This window comes from Trichoplusia ni, chromosome 1 (assembly GCF_003590095.1).
Source record: "Trichoplusia ni isolate ovarian cell line Hi5 chromosome 1, tn1, whole genome shotgun sequence".
Taxonomy (NCBI): Eukaryota; Metazoa; Arthropoda; class Insecta; order Lepidoptera; family Noctuidae; genus Trichoplusia; species Trichoplusia ni.
The window spans coordinates 5,515,585-5,531,427 of NC_039478.1; the positions used below are offsets into that span (position 1 = coordinate 5,515,585).

At 37.2% G+C, this 15,843-nt stretch overlaps 2 protein-coding genes across 4 annotated transcripts; both read left to right on the top strand.

Annotated features, from left to right (window-relative positions):
* The first annotated feature begins 3,087 nt into the window (after positions 1–3,087).
* Positions 3,088–6,407, top strand: LOC113491751 (skin secretory protein xP2-like). Of its 2 annotated transcripts, XM_026868918.1 has the most exons (5): positions 3,088–3,191; positions 5,021–5,112; positions 5,305–5,733; positions 5,815–5,890; positions 6,106–6,407. In XM_026868918.1, exons 1-5 carry the CDS (start codon positions 3,125–3,127, stop codon positions 6,327–6,329), a joined length of 888 nt encoding a protein of 295 aa, XP_026724719.1. In that variant the 5' UTR covers positions 3,088–3,124; the 3' UTR covers positions 6,330–6,407. The 2 variants fall into 2 exon arrangements, with proteins under 2 accessions (XP_026724719.1, XP_026724710.1); XM_026868909.1 differs by having other exon boundaries at positions 5,021–5,733.
* Positions 6,408–10,453: 4,046 nt separating this feature from the next.
* On the top strand, positions 10,454–13,170 carry LOC113491783. Of its 2 annotated transcripts, none has more exons than XM_026868957.1 (3): positions 10,454–10,527; positions 11,440–11,715; positions 12,540–13,170. In XM_026868957.1, exons 1-3 carry the CDS (start codon positions 10,455–10,457, stop codon positions 12,767–12,769), a joined length of 579 nt encoding a protein of 192 aa, XP_026724758.1. In that variant the 5' UTR covers position 10,454; the 3' UTR covers positions 12,770–13,170. The 2 variants fall into 2 exon arrangements, with proteins under 2 accessions (XP_026724758.1, XP_026724751.1); XM_026868950.1 differs by having other exon boundaries at positions 11,437–11,715; positions 12,540–13,169.
* Positions 13,171–15,843: the final 2,673 nt, after the last annotated feature.

The window sequence follows — 15,843 nt, forward strand, 5'->3', positions numbered from 1 at the left end:
GATTTGAACTATTTGTATTCTGGACTGCTCATCAATTTTGCACACACCCATACAGCGACTCTATTACAATGAAATAAGGTGCATTTCCGCAGTCGTTGTTGATAGACGATATGATGGATTATAGAATGTATGAGTAAACGATTGTAATAAAAAATCGTAGATATTATAGGAAACAACAATCTTTGATTGTTCATTTTTGGAATCCTTATCTTACTAATTTTATAAACATGAAAGTTTGTAAGTGTCGACTATGGTTGGACATTTGTAACTCTTTCACCCAAAAACCACTGAACGGATTTAGACGAAATTTGGTATACAGTTCACAAAATGTGTGCAATTCGTAGCTTCGTTCAATGAAACTGATCGCTTGGAATCAATACTCGTTCAATATTGTATAACCCAACTAATATTATAAATGCGTCTGTCTGTCTGTCTGTTACGCTTTCACGTCTAAACCATTGAACTGATTTTAATGAAATTTGGTACAGACATAGAGTTGACCTTGAGAAAGAACATAGGATAGTATTTATCCCGGACTTTTGAAGAGTTTCTCTTGGAAACGCGATATAACCGACATCGACGCGGGCGAAGCCGCGGGCGAAAAGCTAGTTGAATATAAGTATATAAACATGTATTGAACAAAGTTATTTCGGTCTAGATGCCAAGTTACAGTGTAATGTCGCTCTGTTTCTGTCACTTTTAAATAAAAATAGGGTAATTTTACTCCCACGAGTGACGTCCGCAATGTATCACCAAACCTGTGAAAACATTTTTCTTGAATTTCATTAGTCAGTGATAGCGACTTCAATTAATATATTTCGACTGACAAACAATTTGGTCACATTAGTCACTATAAAGAAAATACGGTTTTAGTCATTTCATTACAACGAACAAATCGAAATTGGCAAAACTATTTACACGGAAAGGGGTAACAAACACATACACATGATATATTTTATTTACAAAATATACATATTGGTTTTGCTATTTGCTTTTGTTATTTTCCTTCGACGAAGAAAATTTAAATTTTGTTGACCTACATTTCTAGTTCGGATTTCTGATGTTTATATATTTTGCTCTATACGAAACGTCCCCTTTTGTACAAAACAATAAAATATAAATTGACCAATCGCCCGTTAACCGCTTAAAAGTAACATTCATCCATAAATACAATTCGTTTAACTGGCTAATATCCTACCAAAAACAACCTTCGCTGTGTTTGCAGTTGGTCGATGACAGCCAGATTAGTCCAAATTTGATAATTTTATTAGTTCAATAGCTTTGGTACAATGGTTTTCGTGGTTTAGCCTGAACTTTTCTCCAACGTTTTTGCAACAATTTTTTTGCAACCTTCAGGTTGCAAAAAATATCCCGAAAGGACATAGGTAGGTACGTGATGGGTGAATGTTAAAAATATACTAAAAAGGACAGTTGTTGTTTCATTCGCCTGTATCCTCTTGTTAATTGGTAGTCAAGCTTTGTTATTCACTTTACATGTAATGCTATACGGTGTCTGTAACTTGCTGAGGCACCACTGTCTGTCCGTCTGCCCTTCTATCAGTCTGTCTCAATGCTATATCTCATGATAGCTTGACAGTTGAAATTTTCGCAGACGTATTTACTTATATAGTCGATAAAACAATAGACACTATAATAAAAGATCGAGGTTAAGCAATAGTTGTTACGGTAATAAATACGTATTTCTTTAGCCAATTAGCATATACTTTATGCCATTCTAATTCTGATTCTGGCTAATTGATTTTCATGCACAGCGTACAATGTTTCAAAAATAATACAAATGGTTTGCCTGAATTTTGTTAGGTCTTAGCAGATATCTCAGGAGTTAATGAATACGGGATGAAGCCTTATTATACCACAATATTCAAAAGACGGCCGCCAATTAAACATAAGTATACATAAAGAAAGTATAGCACTTATTGATTACAATTTTCGCAATGATATAAATTAAATGAATCACCACCGTCGACTTTTTAGAGAGCTCTTCGTTTACCTAAAGATAATATTAAGCACCTATCGTATTATACATGGTGATCAAAAGTGTGTTCAATCTTGGTTTTAAACTATCTGTGTACCAAGTTTTGTCCAAATCCATTCAGTGGATTTTGCATGTAGAATAACAATATACATACATACAAACTTTTGTGTTCATAATACTAGTATTAGAACAAGAAGGATTAAAACAAGTTCTAAAATAGAAATTTGGTGATATTAAATGTGGTAAGAATGTTTCCTGCTGAATTTTATGTTACGATTAAAAAAATCTTATTTTACTCATATAAAGGTGGAAAAAGAAATTAAATCCAATAGGCCGAAAATACCTACCGCTTTCGATTAATGCTAACGGTTATTTTCTTTTCTAGGGTGACTTAAACCCTCGCTGAGGGCTCAGCGTGGGGATATGTTGGCCTCTCGCCGACTCAAAACACCCCGAGCCCATTCAACTGCTTGCTCCAGAGCCACGGGGTCTCTCGCGCATGCCCTGCGCGACTCTGCCTTGCTCTTGTTGGACTACTTCCCGAAGTATAGGTTAAAAGCCCACACCTCAATCCTCGTAAGAACGAACGCGCAAGACGATGTGACCGTCTACTTCTTGCCCTGTATGCTGGTCCGGTGACAGGGTATCCTCCCTGGTACCCGCAATCCAGACCTTACGGTGGTCGCAGGTTGTAACGGTTCAGATCTCAGTCTATTGACAAGTCAAAATTTTGTCACTTGTCCAAATGGGGTATCATTCATATTCTCGTAGACATTAAGTTTTCAGTTCGTGTATAATCCAACAACGACAGCGTAAGATGGAGTCATTTATGGATATTAAGGATCTTACTGCTTGGTCACTTTCGAATTGATAATAATCTGGTTTTTTTTTATTTCTTTGGTACTGATCTACAAGAATCGATGGGTTTCAAAAGCCTTTAAGAATTATTAAGAAATCAGTGTAAGACGGCAAGAAGCCTTAACATTGGCGTGAGTGAAGTCTACTGATCAAAAGTCGTCATTAACAATAGCTTTAAAATAACGGCCTGTATCTAAATACTGAACCGTACTGGCACATATAAAAGTAATCACAATTATCAGATAGCGTTCATTTGAAGTGGAGACAATCATGGCGAGAGCAATGGGGAAGACTTTGTGTATTATCACTCTAGTGACTTTGTGTGCTTTCCTTGGAGGTATGTTTTTTCCTAATCTTTTAAGAGTTTAATTAAGACCTGTTATATTTTATGACGAGAAACGAAGATTTTCATATTTTAAACAACTCCCGCACTACGAAATTTTAATCCTTAGACGGAATTCGTGTTTCACAGAAACGCTTGCCCCACGCGGGGATCGAACTAAATGGGTTTATTATGATGACCGGCTCGCTTATCCGTACAACCCTTATAACTCTTCGCTAACAATTATTATAAAAGAAGAATATTGCCAGAATCAGCTTGTACTTTACACATATGTGTGAAAATGTTTGCAAACTTGCTTTCTGTAATTTTCTGGATTTTGCCAGCTAAAATCAAATTCAACTTCATTTGTATATTTTTATTAGCATCCTTGATGGTGAGTTAGTATTTTACAAAAGTTTTCAAAAATTATGGAATCGTTTTTGTAGCAATAGCTTGCTAACCAAAAAGCAATTTGGGCACCAATTCCAATTTTCAGTACGAGGAGGAGCACCTACGGTCAATACAATGAATTTCCAATTATTGTGGTGAATTTGGCCCCGATTTTGCTTAAGAGAATACTAATAGTGTCTTTAATTCAATCGAAATTTATTCGTAGTACTTAATTAGCGGAATTTGAGCCCTGGGAACACGTTGTGTAATATGTTTAAATTATTTATTTACTCCTGTTTAAAGTAAAAAGATAAATACCTTTCATAATAGCTAGAACTGATATTGAGTTTCAACACTTTATTTTATTTCGGGCTTTTCCTTTGAATCTTTCAATGAATGTAGAGAAAAAGAAGTAAATAGCTAGAAGTTTATATTACCATAGATGTTAAAAAACAGACTGATTCATCATGCTACATAGGTGATTCCTTGACTGCTATAATATTGACTAATTGTAAGAAAATTGATTTTTCTTTAATGTCGAGAACTTGGTTTAACATATGTGCTAGTTTTCTAGAATATGTTAATCCAATGGTTCGCTACCATTAACCAAATTCTACCGAAATCGGTACAGCCGTTGGGACGTGAAGAGATAACAAACATGCACACATACAAATACAGTCACATACTTTCGCAATCATAATATTAGTGTGATTCACAACATTCATTTTATTAACTAGTATTTTTCCTTATTGTTTAATTAGATCTCTAAAATAATCTAGGTTTGCCAGTTTATCGTTAGATAGCGTGCCTTATTACAAGAATAACATGAGTATGACATACGATAATAACTCTCTGCTTATCTATGTGTACAACTGCTGCCCGCGACTTTGCCTGCGTTTTAAAGTGACTTCATAAAGAAGGAGGTTGTTTTTTTAAGTACTGACCAAGTTTTAACCTCAAAATTTCGGGTTGGATGAACCGATTTTCTTGATTCCTTTTCCATTTAACGCATACCTGTCATTTGGACGCCACAATTACATAAAGTTTTTCTCAGTAGTTTTTATTTGACACAGGTATACGTTTTTGTTCTTAAAAAAATATTATTAAATAAAATTGAGTTTTAGTGCGATTCGGATTTAAATTTAAGTCCGTTGCTTTACATCGATTTTTAAACTGCCACTGCAGGAGCTTAAATAACACTTGGTGATAGAAATGACACCTTGGTAATAGGGTGCCGTATATACCCAGCTCGCATGAGTACTTTACCCGATAAATCACTTCTATGCATGGAAATAAATAATAGTTTTCGAAAACCAGTAAATTTATTTGGGGTTAACATATCCATTCATTAGTGAACAAAACATATGGAAGGACAAATGGGCCGACAAATGCTACCAGAAAAATCTAAATACTAATAAATTATTACGAGTACTAATAAATAACTCTGTTTTCAGCGGATGCCCATACTTGTTACGTGTGTAGAGGTTGTGCTACTGTAACCGATTCGCAAAAAACGACATGCGTGGCCCCCACCACAGTAACCCCAACCTCCGCACCAACCACCGCTCCAACTGCTGCTCCCACTGAAGCCCCTACTGCGGCACCAACTGCGGCCCCCACTGCCGCTCCTACTGCCGCTCCCACAGCTGCTCCCACTGAAGCTCCTACTGCGGCACCTACTGCGGCACCTACTGCGGCCCCCACTGAAGCCCCTACTGCGGCACCAACTGCGGCCCCCACTGCCGCCCCCACTGCCGCTCCCACAGCTGCTCCCACTGAAGCCCCTACTGCGGCACCAACTGCGGCCCCCACTGCCGCTCCTACTGCCGCTCCCACAGCTGCTCCCACTGAAGCCCCTACTGCGGCACCTACTGCGGCCCCCACTGAAGCCCCTACTGCGGCACCAACTGCGGCCCCCACTGCCGCCCCCACTGCCGCTCCCACAGCTGCTCCCACTGAAGCCCCTACTGCGGCACCAACTGCGGCACCTACTGCGGCCCCTACTGCCGCTCCTACTGCAGCTCCCACAGCTGCTCCCACAGCTGCTCCCACTGAAGCCCCTACTGCGGCACCAACTGCGGCACCTACTGCGGCCCCAACTGCCGCCCCTACCGCGGCTCCAACCGCAAATTACATGGGGGCGTTAAACGAATACCCTAGTAATGAGGTAATTTTAATGAGATCTCTGTTTAATAAATTCCGTGGTTAGTTTTAGTATTTGCGTTAATTATGATTATTTGTCTTACAGTTGTTCCGTGGAAAACGATCTATAATGCAGATAAGAGCAGACCCTCAGCCTCAGTGTCTCGTGGCAGTAGTCGAAGGTAAGATAAGAAGACCATTAAAGTTTACCAAACCCACTTTTGTTAAAGGCAGAAACAAATAAACTTAACCGCGGGGTACTCTTACCGCCCCCGAGCCTGGGTTCGGATTTGGTCCGCCGTGTATAGCACCTCACGTGTGTGTGTCTCTCACTGTGACACACAGACTAGCCTTAATTATCATATTACATAAAATTTTATTTACAAACTATTTTTAGTTAATGGAGCGGAGAGCGTCATTCGTGATTGCTACTTCCCACCTGCAACGGAGCCCTCGGACCCAAAGGAACGATGCCGCGATGCTGTTGGCGGTTCAGACGCCATCAAAAGCTGTCGAGTATGTGTTGAAGATGCATGCAATGCCTCTGCAAAGACAACGGGTACAATCGCATTAGTCATTGTATCTATTATATCCGCCTTACGTTTCTATTCTGTAGAGTAGTTTTATTCATGAAGTATGTTTGGAGTGTTATAAGTTTATTTTTTTTTCAAAAATATTTGAATAAATTATAAGTATTAATATTGTTTCTTTTGTTGAGGGCATTTATTCAAGCTATGTTAGATTTTAAATTATTATTTTACTCTTCTCATATTGAGACAAGAAACATGAGTCCAATATTGGTTGTTATAAAAAAAACGTATCTTCAGGCGATTTTGATAACTTGTGGATTTATAAATAATTATAGTTCCAAATTTAGTAAATTATAATTGATAGTGCCTTTTTTTAAGTACATGTACATAATTATGTAATATATTTTAAATTAATTGGATACACTAAGAAAATCGTTAAATAAATATTTTTTATACATATTTTCGTTTCATTATTTCTCTTGTATAATATGATCAAAAAGTAAATTCCTTCTTTGTAATAGGGACTTTAGACCACTCCGATACTAAAAGGTAGGATAGTATGGAGATGAGATAACGCTATAAGGGGTACACGTCATCACAATACTCTGACGTCACCTCATAAGAAATACTTTTTGCAGCCATATCGTCTTTTACACAATGCATCCATAATTTCCTTGATCGTCCTCTTCCCCTATATCCATCCACATCCATACTCAACACCTTCCTCACCATATGATTCTCATTCCTCCGCATAACACGATACCATGACAGCCGGTTGCCACATAGTTTTTCTGTAACCAAAAAATTTTGAAAGTGGCACACTTTCAAATGTCCCTTTACATTCTCATTTCTTAATCTATCTGTTCTCGTAATACCACAAACTCCTCTTGACATTCTCATCTCTGCTGCTTACAGTTGTCTTTCATCCCTTTTGTCGCCCAGCATTCTGATCCATACAGGATAACAGGTCATCGGCAACAGCCAGTCATTGTGTAAAGAAGTTTATTGGGTTGTTGGGCCGATTTCGAAAAACTTTAACTAATAGAAAGCCACTTTATTTGTGTACGTACGTTTTGTGTGTTATAAGGTATGTCTTACTGAAAATACCCAATAAAGTTTGGATGGGTCAACCAGTTGTAAATAAAGCTTATATTGTTTTGTCACAGTGTAGTGACACAGGCCTCTTTAAGTATAGGAAATGTTTAAGCATTGATCACCGCCCTAGCTCACTGCAGGTTCGCGATTCCAATATTTCTAATCCAGGTTTCGTCACGACGCGGTTTCCTTCACCTTCATTGCTTCTCAAGAAAGACAACAACCCCTCTAAAAAAACCCTTAGAATAATTAAAAAGAAAGAAAGTACATGAATGAAACTTTGGAAAAGTAAATTTGGTACTTTTGATGGATCGAGCGAGTACCTTATGCATAGAAATCCATGCGTAGAACCGCAATGCCACCACGCCACTGAGAACATATATTTATATAATTTTAATCGCAAGCATAAAAATAGGTTACATTTATTTGCAAAACTACTTTTTTATCTATTCATTGGACCTCTTAAGTGCATGGCTATGTGTACTTATTGATGGAGTAATAATACTTTCACGTTATCCACCTGATAAATGCGATAATATGTACAATGGCGGTGATAGTGGATATAAGAGGGCCGTTATAAAACTAGGTAAAACATTTACTTTTGCTGAAATCGATAACCCTACTAAAATATAAAAAAAAACGGCAATAATATGTATGAGGTTGAGGGAGGCATTAAAAAAAAAAAAGAAAGACTGGCAGAAATTAATCAAAAATAACGACATAATACAGATTAGTACTCATAGGCGCCTAGCTGATATAATTCAGTAAATGTTTTTTTTTTAACAGTTACATTTAGTTGAATATATATATAGCTATTTTCATTTCCTATGTTGCAATTGATTTGCTAATGTCAGTTTCGAAACAATCATGAGTCCAAAAATCAATGTTTAACTTGTCGCGAGTGGTCCACACATCTTTGTTCCGAATCTTGGTGTCTTGTTGTAAGTGACTTCAATGTTTAGAATGAACATGCCTAAGGGGAGATTTTGTTTTTAGTAAATAAAAATCAGGATACTTCTATACTAATATTATAAAGAGGAAATATTTGATTGTTTGTTTGTTTGATGGACAGGAATAGCCTTCGAAACTACGGGTCTTGAAAAATTCTTTCACTGTTGAGAAGCTACATTGTCCCCGCTGAACATAGGCTATAATTTATTTCAAAAATATTAGGGTTCCGTAAGAAAATTGCGATATTGTAACCCAAGGTGTCATAACGTATATCTTCCAACCACGCGGACGACGTCGCGGGCAACTGCTAGTTCTATATAAATGTATAGCTTTGTTTCTTTATTTTACTTCTATCCGTTCAGAAGTTGCACCTTCATTGTATTGTTTTCTCAACTCATCCACAATTATGGCACTATACCTATTGACCAGACATAGAAGATAATATTATTATGCATATTAGATGCTTTAGAAATTTAAAGTGAAACAATAATGCACTGCACGGATAGCCGAGTGGTTTAGGTCTCCACAGTTACGCATGAAGAAGAAAAAAATACCGTTCGCACTCCGGGAGAACAACAGTGTGAGTGGAGCAGAAGTGAAAACTTGAATATTAACGTTGCATTTTGATATTTTGGAATTGTTATAAAAGTTCCATCATTTATGTGGTAGAATTCGAAATTTATTTATATCGCTATCGATGCAGTATTGCTCTAAATAAGTTATCATCTTACGCATTTTCGATCAGCATCACGTGACTCTGACAGGAGTTTAGATGTTTATACCCATACAAAGAAGTGCTCAGCGCCGCTAAATGAGTTTTCACTTCAAAAATGTTGTTCAAAAAGTCATTTTTTGATACCAGAGATCCTGAGCAAATAGACGGACGGAGGATGCAAAATTTTGTCTCCGTACACTGTTGCCGGGGATACGGTTAATTTCACAATATGGCTAAAGCGTAACCGTAAAGTTCAATATAGCACCAGTGGAGATTTTTAAGCTAATGCTTGTTTGTAATAACTACAAACTTATGAAACAAGAAAAGGAAGAAAAGGCATGTATTAATATGCATGAAACGCAGGTTAAGTACCAATGTGACTTTCAAAGTTATGTGCAAATGGAGAAGGAAATTATCGTGATAAAAATATATGGATTACTAATATCGGTGTCTGACACGCCAACCCGCAGTGAGCTTGCATAGTGATGAAATCTTCCCTATACGGGAAGAGGCCTGCGCCCAGCTGTGAGGCATATTAAGTTTATTCTTTTTTTTTAATGTCTCCCGCACTAAGAAATTTAATCCTTGTGTCGCGGGGTGTTTTACAAACATACAATTCACATGCACAAGGACACCTAGACTCAGAACAAGCATTCGTGGATCACATAAATGCTTCTCCTACGCGGGGATCGAACCCGCGACACATCGCGCAAAGTGGGTTTGGCGTGATGACCTCAACCACTCGGCTATCCGTGCAGTCATTATCTGGTATAGGTAAGATATTATTATTATTTTAACAGTGCTTCGTAAACAAGATAATTATAGAAAATAGGTATTTAATATTAACGTACTTCAGAACCTATGGCAGACGTCAATTCCCAAAGAAACTTTCTTCTTCTTCGCATTTTCGTATGATTGTTGTACGAGTACAACCTGATGTCAGAGTTTTTAAATCCTAATAGTTTCGGAATCAGCACGACCTTTTCCTTCCCCGTTTTTAGCAAGGGATAAAAACGGGGTAAATTAAAGAAAACTCTAATGTCCGAGATTTCAACCTGCAACCTTAGAAATGGCAGTATAACGATTATATCTGTAGAATATAAGTACAACAATACAACTGCTATATCGTAAAAAACCTGATAATTTGACATACCCATAACCATAGATAGACCAAATAGTACAATGCTTATAACTTGATGAGCTATGAGTTAACTATACAACTTGTCGAAGATACTATACTACAGGGATAAGACAATCTTTCTAATGATCTCACTTCTCTATATTGATTTGTCTTTCAATCTCAATGTGTATTAGAAACAAAGATATCGATTTGCTTGATGTGTTGCGTACCTTCAAGCTCATTTTAGCGTGCAAAATCTGCCTATTGTTTTGATAACCTGGTATATATAAGGGCAGTCTAAGTCGCTAGCTTAGCTTGTTGCATATTCCTTGAAAATGTCTAAACTGCCTGTAATTGTTTTCGCAGTAATCACTGTTGCTAGTGTCAAGTGTTTGGCGGAACATTTAGGTATAGTATTTATCTTTATTTTTAAATATTTTGATGTATTGTGAATATAGTTCCCAAAAAAGTGAAAGGATTTGAACGTGTGTTTTGAAATTAGTAACAAAAATGGTCTTATCAAAGAAATTGTTCGCCGTTGAAAGAGGCAGCAAAGTTCTGGGCTAAGGGCTGCTTTGACGGTCCATTTCCGCAAGTTATACTGCGGCCCAGTATGGAATCATCTGCATGCAATGCAATACGAGTAGAAGGAGCAATAATAATACATGACTCTTTAAATCACAGTAATTGCCTAGAAGACGCATCGCGCTTTGTTTATAACTTTTTATAAAAACTACTTCGGAATGATGGAGAATAATGTTTAGGATTCTTACTGTTATCCTCATAACTGGTTACTGATGATGAGCTCCTTTTTTCCCACGTAGTCTACAAATGGACCCATTGTGCATAAGGTGGCTTTGGGAAGCTGTCAGTTTAGCAATTACAATTCCGTCCTCCGCTCCGCCATACATATCAATGTTCCTAAAAAGTTAGAGAAAAAAAACGAGTTTTCTAAATATAAATAGTTTAGAAGTTCGCTTTTTAAAGGAATTGTTGATCTGTGCATCCAGTTCCAACTCTCAAAATAAGACTGTTGCAGTTGTAAAAGCGTGACAGCGCTCTGCGCGGTCTACTACAGGTGTCCTCATGCATTGGTTAGATAGACTAAATCCATTTTTTTTGTTGGGACAAGCCCGACGACATCTTACCATCAAAGAAACAAAACGTAAACTAGGATCAACAAAACCAACAACAGGCCCCAAGGAAACGATTAACTGTCTTGGGTCCCGCATCAAAATTAATCAGAAGTAGTATTTCAGGGGAGTAGGAAATACATTATGCCAAGACTGAGAAGATTGCCAAAATCTTTTGTTACAGAAGCTCCTGATGCTCGTCCAAGCAGAACAGACGAAGTTGGTAATTTTGAACCGGAGCCCGAAGAGCTAGAACGATCAGCTTCGCCCCAAGTGTATGCAGCGGTCAATAGCAGACCGAGACCGGGCGTTTACGCAACACCCAACAAAATTCAATTAGTAGAATGCTACGCATGTACAGACTGTCCTACAATACTCCAAAACACAACCACCAAGTACTGTCCATACACCAACGATTATTCAAGAATCAGCAAATGTGTTGTTTACGCTGAAAAGTATATACGTGAGTATTATACATAGTGTTTCTGCCTAAGAACCGATTGCTGTGAATACTGAACAGAGAGATGAAGAAAAGAAGTTTCTTCATATTCTACCGTTGTTTTTTAAGATTCACAAAATGGCTCGGTTATGCGGCAGAACTAAGTTAGCTGGATCAGCTAGCCTCAGTACATTTTTTTACTATATAAAGCAAACTACAAGCGAAAGGGTGTTTTTATATTTTCTGATTCGTGCCCATACGGGCTATACTACTATGCTACTTTCATTACCCATACGGATGACGATTCAAATCAATGATATTTCAAATTCTTATCATTTATCAGCGTTATCATTAATGAAAAAACAAGTCCTTAACGAATACTTAATGTTTAATCGCTAAACAATGAAATCAGGGGACTTTTACAATCACAAGGCTAACACTTTACACATACCGGGTAGCCCCCATTACACAGATACAATTTCTGTAAAGTGGTAATGAGCTTAATTGTTAAATTGGCCACGTTTATGGCTATCTAGCAGCTCTTAAACATGTAAATAGTTTGGAATAGTTAGGTAAACATTCTGTTCCTAATAGAGTATGTGTTTATGGTGTTTTAGTCCCAAAATGCGTCAATGCATATTGCGATTTTTTTGACAACCTACCCAATTTGATAATTATATTGAACCGTTTTTTGGCAGCTGACTCCATGGATAGTCGAGTGGTTGAGATCACCACGCAAAACCCACCGAGCGGGTTCGATCCTTCCGTAGGACAAGAGTTTGTGTGATCCTCGTCGTTGCTTGTCATTGATGGACCAATGGTTTAAGTCATAAAATCTTAAATTTCAGAATCCGACCGGCCCTTGTACATCCGTGGCTGCGCTTCAGAACGAGGAACATGCTCAGAAATCACACGGGGCCACGAACATAACGAGAAACTAGTCAAACTACTATCCTGTGTCGACTGCGATGGGGACAGATGCAATACCAACGGCGTACATCGATCAATACCCGATCTCACCACCGCGATACTAGTCGTAGTAATTTCTCCTCTGATTTACAAATACGCACTTTCGTAAATCATTAATATTCTGCAGGCTTACTTCCGGTGCTCGTGTGTTTTAGTTCGGTTTTTGATTTTGATTCAGCTCTTGATTCGATCGTGAAGTGGTACTAGAAAACTAAACCAAGTTCAAATAGCGATCCAGTGTTATTGGCGCCGCGTCGTTAATTTTCGAATGAGCGTGGTGCAAATTTGTGACAGTGCACGAATTGGCGTTGTCTGGTTGAACAGTACCAACTCGATCTTAATTCGATTCGGAGTAAGCCTACTAATGAACATTTCAAAATGTAGACTCCTAAATTCTGTCCTGTCTATCCTCATTATTTATTTTTGTTTACAACCCATTCACTCAGTTTCAGACAATTCCTATATCAATAAAGCGAAATTGAATAATGATAAAATGAGTAATTTTTTTGGTATCGCTTACGTTTACAGGAAAAATTGTATTATTAACCTTACACTTAATCACACTGATTAAGTTAATCATTGATCTAATAATCAAAATGCAGCCATTAATAGAATTCAGAACAGTCTTGGAAAAGCGACGCACATTATTCAAAAAAGCTTAACCGTTCAAAATCCCTTGGGGTCATAGGCGAACTATTCTATTTTCTGTGCCTTGGCCTTAGTATGACCAGCCAGCAGGCAGAGCATTCTCGAGCGATCCCGTGACTCTGGGTCAGGCAGTTGATGGGGTGTTTTTAGTCGGTGAAAAAGGTAGCTGTCATGATATCCCAAGTTGAAAGTTTCATAGATGATGAGCTCTTGTTGCTGACATAAGAACAAATAAATAAAAAATTACGGTAAGCAGCGGTTAGTATAGTCATAGGTACATGTGACGAATACCCATTGTGCTCCACATTTTCTTTTTTCTTCAGCTTATTTTTAACAACTGACTTCGCAGGTAAAATTTTATAGAGGCAATAATTCAATTAGATGTTAGATTTTATTGTCAAAAAAAATTAATTAGTTCTTATTATTTCCTTCCTCAAAGAGAAGTAGCTTGTTTTGTAATTAAAAAAAAAATTGAATTTGCCTCGCCAAACTTTACAGTTTTATGAGATAAATGCCTCTTTTCTTTGTCTCACGTGAAATTCTGGACAAGCATCAACGTAAATATGTAGTAGGGTGGTAAATATGTACCTTTGCTAAGTAAGTCATAATTATTACAAATACTTGACGTATTTCAAGGATCTTTACTATTCATAGGCTTATAATCGAGTGCTTGATACCTAAATGATTGCTTACCTCACCTACTAATAGAATACTATCTGCATCACAAGTATCATTTATGACTCACTACCGTTTGTTGTTCAAGAAAGTAAAAGCATAGTAACATTATTCATCAGCTCTTATTCATGATGATGTTATGAACTAGCCAAAAAATTACCAGATTCGGCCGTTGTTAAATTTGTCTCGGGCGAATCTGCCCTTAAAAATTATGCAAAATTGAAAGTAGTCAATTCGCCTGAAACGGGTGAATCGACTACTAAGCTAATAAGCTACTAAGCTACTAAGCTAATCAGTCATTGTAAAAGATGGAGAGGTCTGGGGGAGGCCTTGCCTAGAGTGGGATCTAAAGCAGGCTTTATAAAAAAATCTTACATTAATGATGGAATTTATCGAAATTGCACGACTAGTTTCGAACCCAAACGAAATTCTTATCCATGACTTACAAACTATTTAAGCAACCCCGATAAAAACGCATAAATAAATCATTGTACAATTTAAGAATGAAACAAATTGAACTCACACACGAAGGTTACTATAAAAAAATCGGGGAGCATTTTTCTACCTTCGAAGCTGTACAGTCAGCAACAGCAGATAATACAATCGTATTAAAAAAAAATGCACGAGCTATAACGGTGACTGTACGGACGGTACGGCACCTAGAACCGTGCCCATTTCGTGAACTTAAAACGCTTGAAACCAAACATCAGTTCCTACATACGAGAAATGTCAGTTTTTTATCTGGGTTGTGGTAGCCGACTTTGGTGCTGTCCGTACTATTTCCGCAGTTGTAGACGAGAGACGCAAGGTCTAGATAAGTGCACTACCTCAGCTACCTCCTTGATACGTGGATAGTTTTTTTGCTTTATAAGAAAAATAAATTATCTCCGTTCTAAATATTACCCTAGGCCTGTCCTGCCAATTGAATATTAGAATCATAAGTAGCTCCGTGAATCATATATCTAGTTATCAAAATATACAAAACTATGTAACACGGAGCACATTTGCCGCTAGCTCCATCTATGCGCTTAAGTGAACACAATGTATACCCCGCCATCTAGCGACTTATAAGAACAACTTTTTAGTCGTGTTTTAACACACAGATGACTCTGCTTTTGCAAATATACCATAATTGACTGATTTCAAAGAAAGGGATAGTTTTGATTGGTTTTACAAGCAAAAATAATATTTATTTTCAAAAATATAAGAGTTCCTATGACAACTTCCAAGTGTACCTTTTATTTAGGAACAACAATTGTATTTAATATTTTATTGAAAATTAGCCGAATTGACCAAGTATAATATATTTTGATGCCAAGTTTACCTACATGCAAGTTTTAGTTTCAAAAAACGATACACTTCGGCAGGATACATATTCCAGGCAGAGAAAAATAAAATGCAACGCAAGAAAACTAGTTTATTCTAGTTTATTCAATAACTATTTTCCATGTTTTTAAAAATAATTAATCTTGATAGAAGTATTCACAAAACCGCTGAATAAAATGCAAATATTCAATCCACCGCTCGCAAGAGAATTACTATAGAAGATATATGTATGTTGTAACATCCGAACTCGGGTTGTAGAATTAAAACTGGTTACGAAACAAAAATATCACATCCAAATCAGCGACGAAGTTTCGCAACTGACTACTACGGTCAAATGTAGCCAAAGACTAGCTTAAACATTATAAAACAGATGGCAAAATATCTATAATACTTCCAATATAGTGCACATTAAAAGATAGTTTAATCTTTAAAAACCTCACTGATTATCCATTGTTTAAGTTAATATTAGTTAGCAATTTGTACTCGATTCTACACTAAGGAATTTAACCAATTAATATATTCCTTGATGCCTAA